The sequence below is a fragment of the Micromesistius poutassou genome (genome assembly GCF_964030765.1).
Source record: "Micromesistius poutassou genome assembly, chromosome: 16".
Classification (NCBI taxonomy): Eukaryota; Metazoa; Chordata; class Actinopteri; order Gadiformes; family Gadidae; genus Micromesistius; species Micromesistius poutassou.
The window spans coordinates 4,493,443-4,497,536 of NC_140286.1; the positions used below are offsets into that span (position 1 = coordinate 4,493,443).

General features: G+C 50.0%; 1 protein-coding gene across 1 annotated transcript in view; it reads left to right on the forward strand.

Annotated features, from left to right (window-relative positions):
• Positions 1-3,317: 3,317 nt before the first annotated feature.
• Positions 3,318-4,094, forward strand: part of trim110 (tripartite motif containing 110) — a gene marked incomplete at both ends in the record, with an annotated part of 4,279 nt that continues 3,502 nt past the window's right edge. Inside the window, one exon of the mRNA XM_084481444.1 lies at positions 3,318-3,878. Coding sequence (XP_084337570.1) covers positions 3,318-3,878 — 561 coding nt within the window. The remainder of the gene's footprint in view (positions 3,879-4,094) is intronic.

Here is a 4,094-nt window from a genome sequence, read left to right on the forward strand (position 1 = left end):
CTGGATGGAGAGATGCATGGATTGATGGAACGATAGATAGATAGATAGATAGATAGATAGATAGATAAATAGATAAATAGATAGAGGGAGCGAGATAGACGGACGGATGGACCGGACGGCCAGACAGGTACACTGACAGAGAGAGAGGGACAGACAGACAACACACACCTTTATACATCTCACGGAGCAGCTCCCTCTTGGCGGGGACAGTAGCCTGGCGTAGCGCCACTTTCTCCATCACCTCACGCAGCCGGGTCTCCGTGCTCAGCGCCAGTGCGGCGTCCACCCTGAACGCCTCCCCTCCGTTGTCGTCCAGCATCTTCTCCACCTTCTCCAGCAGCCTCAGCACCTGCTTGGGGTGGGTCTTGCCCGTGTTGAGCAGGTGGTGCCTCCCGCCGCATTTGCGCACAATCTGGCCCAGGAACCCGCCGCTCTGGCCCATGTACTCCGGGGCGGTGGGATCCCCCTCGTGCCAGATGCCCGCGTTGAGAACCACGATGGCGTGCTTCCACACCTCCTGCTGTCCCAGCAGCTCCAGGTGCTTCTCCGCCGCCTGCATGCTCTTCTCATCCAGCTGGGTGTCGGTGTCGATGACCAGCAGGAGAGCTTGTGGCCCGGCCGGCCCGCTCTGTGCCACGCCCTGGATCATCTTCAGCTTCACCAGCTCCATGGTCTCGTTGGGCAGGAAGGGCTTCCACCAGCCCGGCGTCAGCACCAGCTGCACCCTCCACCGTCCCGCCACCACGGCCATGCCCACGCGGTTCTCAATGGACTCGCTGAGACAGAAGGTTTCCCCTCCCAGGATGGTGTTCGCTGTGAAGGTCTTCCCTGACCACTTTCTCCCGTAAATGACCATGCGGATGTCCCGGAGGTTTCTTTTGGCGGAGGTGCCTTCATCTGCGTGAGATGCAGTCAAATTGATGTATTGTTAGGTACACGTAGAACCCTTCAAACATTGACATACATTTAAAGGGACAATCATTTATAAAAATGCAATTTAAAAAAAGACAATATTCTTCTGTGACCAGGTTTCCTACTTTAGGCGGGACTGCACAGAAGTTTATGTCCCTTGTCCCGTGTCCCAAATATTGAGACAATGTACTGCAATTGATCTCTTCAGACGTCTAACTCTTCCCAAAGTATTAAAATCACTGCTAAGAAGTTTACCGTACAGTACAGTAAGCAGGTGAAGAACTGAGTGGAGACTGAATGAAAATAATTATTAATTAATTGAATAGAAAAAAAGACCCGCCTAAGAAAAGTATATTTGTGGGAAACACTGCATTAGGTTGTTAGCTCGCACAAACCACTGTCAAAGTAGCACACCATAGTAAAATAGATTGATATTGAAATATAATAACAATAAATAAGGTCTATGCTGGAGGTTAGGGAGTAAAGGGCATATGCTAACAGTGACATGCAACAGACCATTTCCGTGGAAAAAACGACAGATTTCTCTTGGTTTGAACATTGTTGGAAACAATTGAGGTAATGCAAGTACACAACTCAACAAAATATATGACCTAGGTCTAGCCAATTTTGGAAAATAGTGCGGTAATGTTGCATTAATATGCCTTTAAATTATTTAAATTCAATTTAAATTAAACTTTTTCTTTATTTTCCCATATCCTCTTCATGTGCCCACATCCTACCTCTGCCATGTACCAAACAGATAACGTCTAGAATTTCTGTTAGAACTGACAGAACCAGTTGGTTTGCATTCCTAACCGATTAAACAGTAGGGCCTACCTAACACTTTGTCTTTCCAAACGAATTACAAACACAAAAAGTCATTGTTCATTATGTAAACTACTTCTACATGGTACACTGCATTGCTTTTTTTATTGAATGTATTACATTAAAACTAAAATCCATACCTTCTATATCTTGAATACTCTCGCTTGACATTTCGTGAAGTTGAGCCTGAAGGAGAACGTCCCAAAAAGCACTGTTTCCTCTCCTTTCTGTAAACGCAGAATAAAAAATCTAAAAGCTCTTCTACTCAGATTGCTCTCAAAGTATTACTGCTTTTCTCTGCTGTTCCTCCTGTACTAGCTGGGCTCTTTCTGGGGTTTGAACTGATAACTGCGTAGTATAGAAACAGGAAAGACAGGGTTCAAGGTTCCGATAATTCAACTTGGAAGATGGAAGGTGTGGCTCCCAAGACATGGTGGGAGACTTAGACATTAGATGGCTGTGTTCTGTTCACCTGACTTCTGTTTAATATAGGGCAGTAACAGAGTGAGGAAGATGAGGAAAAGGAGAAGGAGGATGACAACAAACTTTGAAGTTTTAATTCAGGAATTTCAGTGTGTGCCCTAAATTAAAGATTATCTGCTCCATTCTTAACTGCAATTTTTAAAACTCCTTGCTCCTTTACAATCCATGAATGTATATTTCTCTCTCTCTCTCTCTCTCTCTCTCTCTCTCTCTCTCTCTCTCTCTCTCTCTCTCTCTCTCTCTGGGTCATGTGACATGTGATTTAGAGACACAGTAGGTGTCCTGACCGGGATTAGCTTCACAGACAGCAACACACACACACTCAAACACACTCTCACAGAGACACTGATGGCCACGGAGAACCTGGACAACACTCTGTAGCACGGTCCCTGAAGGTAAGAATGCCCTGTGGGATCCTCTGCTTTCTTGAGGAAAACAAATCCTTCCTAAGTTACCGAGTGTGACGGAGGGAGGGGGTAGGGGACGGAGAGGGGAGGGAGGAGAGGGAGGGGCTGGAGGGAGGGAGGGAGGGAGGAGAGGGAGGGGCTGGAGGGAGGGAGGGAGGGAGGAGAGGGAAGGGCTGGAGGGGGGGAGGGAGGGAGGATGTAGTGTAGTGGGATCTTGTAAGAAGGGATGATCTCCTGATCCTCTACAACCGGCCAGCATTGTATGTAGTCTTCCTGGGTCACTTAGTTTGAGGCTAACCAGCTAGTCAACTGATCCTGAGTTGTTCGATATTGGTGAGGCATAGTTCATTTAAATCAAGGTGTTATGATTTTTATTTTGTGCATTATTTAACGTGTTATAGAATGTGTTATAACCCTACTCATTTATTTGACAGAAACGTTACTAATTAGTTGTCATTCAGGAGGTATACAGTGAGTGGGATGTGTGGATAGTTGCAATGATCGTGTGGGCACACACACACACACACACACACACATACACACACACACACACACACACACACACACATACACATGTTAGCTAGTTCTCTAACTAACTATGTTGGGAAGTAAGTAAGCAAGTAAGTAACTATGTAACTAACTAACTAAATAACTAACTTCCTCCCAGGGTCCTCTCCTCCAGACTTCACCATGCCGTCCCAGGACGCTGAGCTGATGTGTTCCGTGTGTCGAGACGTGTTCACCTGGGCCACCCCCCTGCCGTGCGGACACACCTTCTGCCCCGCCTGCATCCGTGAGGCCTGGGGCCCCCCCTCCTCCCTCACCTCCTCCTCTCCACCTCCCCCGGGGGTCAAAGGGCGCTTCTCCTGCCCCCAGTGCCAGGAGCGCGGCGCCGTGGTTCCGTGCGACTGCTGCAGCCCTCCGCCGCCGTCCACCGTCGTCACGGAAACCACCGCCCCCACCGCCCCCAACGAAGCCGTCAAGACGTGCCTGAGGTGCGAGGTGTCGCTGTGCGCGCGACACCTGCGCCCCCACCTGGAGAGGCCGGCCTTCCGCCACCACCAGCTGGTGGACCCCCTGGGGGGCGGCAGAGGGGGGGGTCTGGAGGGCCGGCGGTGCCCCGAGCACGCGGAGCCGTACCGCTACTACTGCTCTGAGGAGCGGGCGTACGCCTGCGGGGACTGCCTGCTGGCCGGGGGCCACGCCCTGCACAGGGTCCGGCCCCTGAGGCAGGTGGAGGAGGAGCTGAAGGTGGGTGTGTGGGTGTGTGTGTGTGTGTGGGGAGTAGATGGTTGTGTGTGTGTGTGTGTGTGTGTGTGTGTGTGTGTGTATGTTGAGGGTAGATGCTTACGTGCGTGTGTATTTGTGTGTGTGTGTGGTGTGTGTGTGTGTGTGTGTGTGTGTGTGTGTGTGTGTGTGTGTGTGTAGAATGTGTGTGTGGGGAGTAGATGGTTACATGTGTGTGTG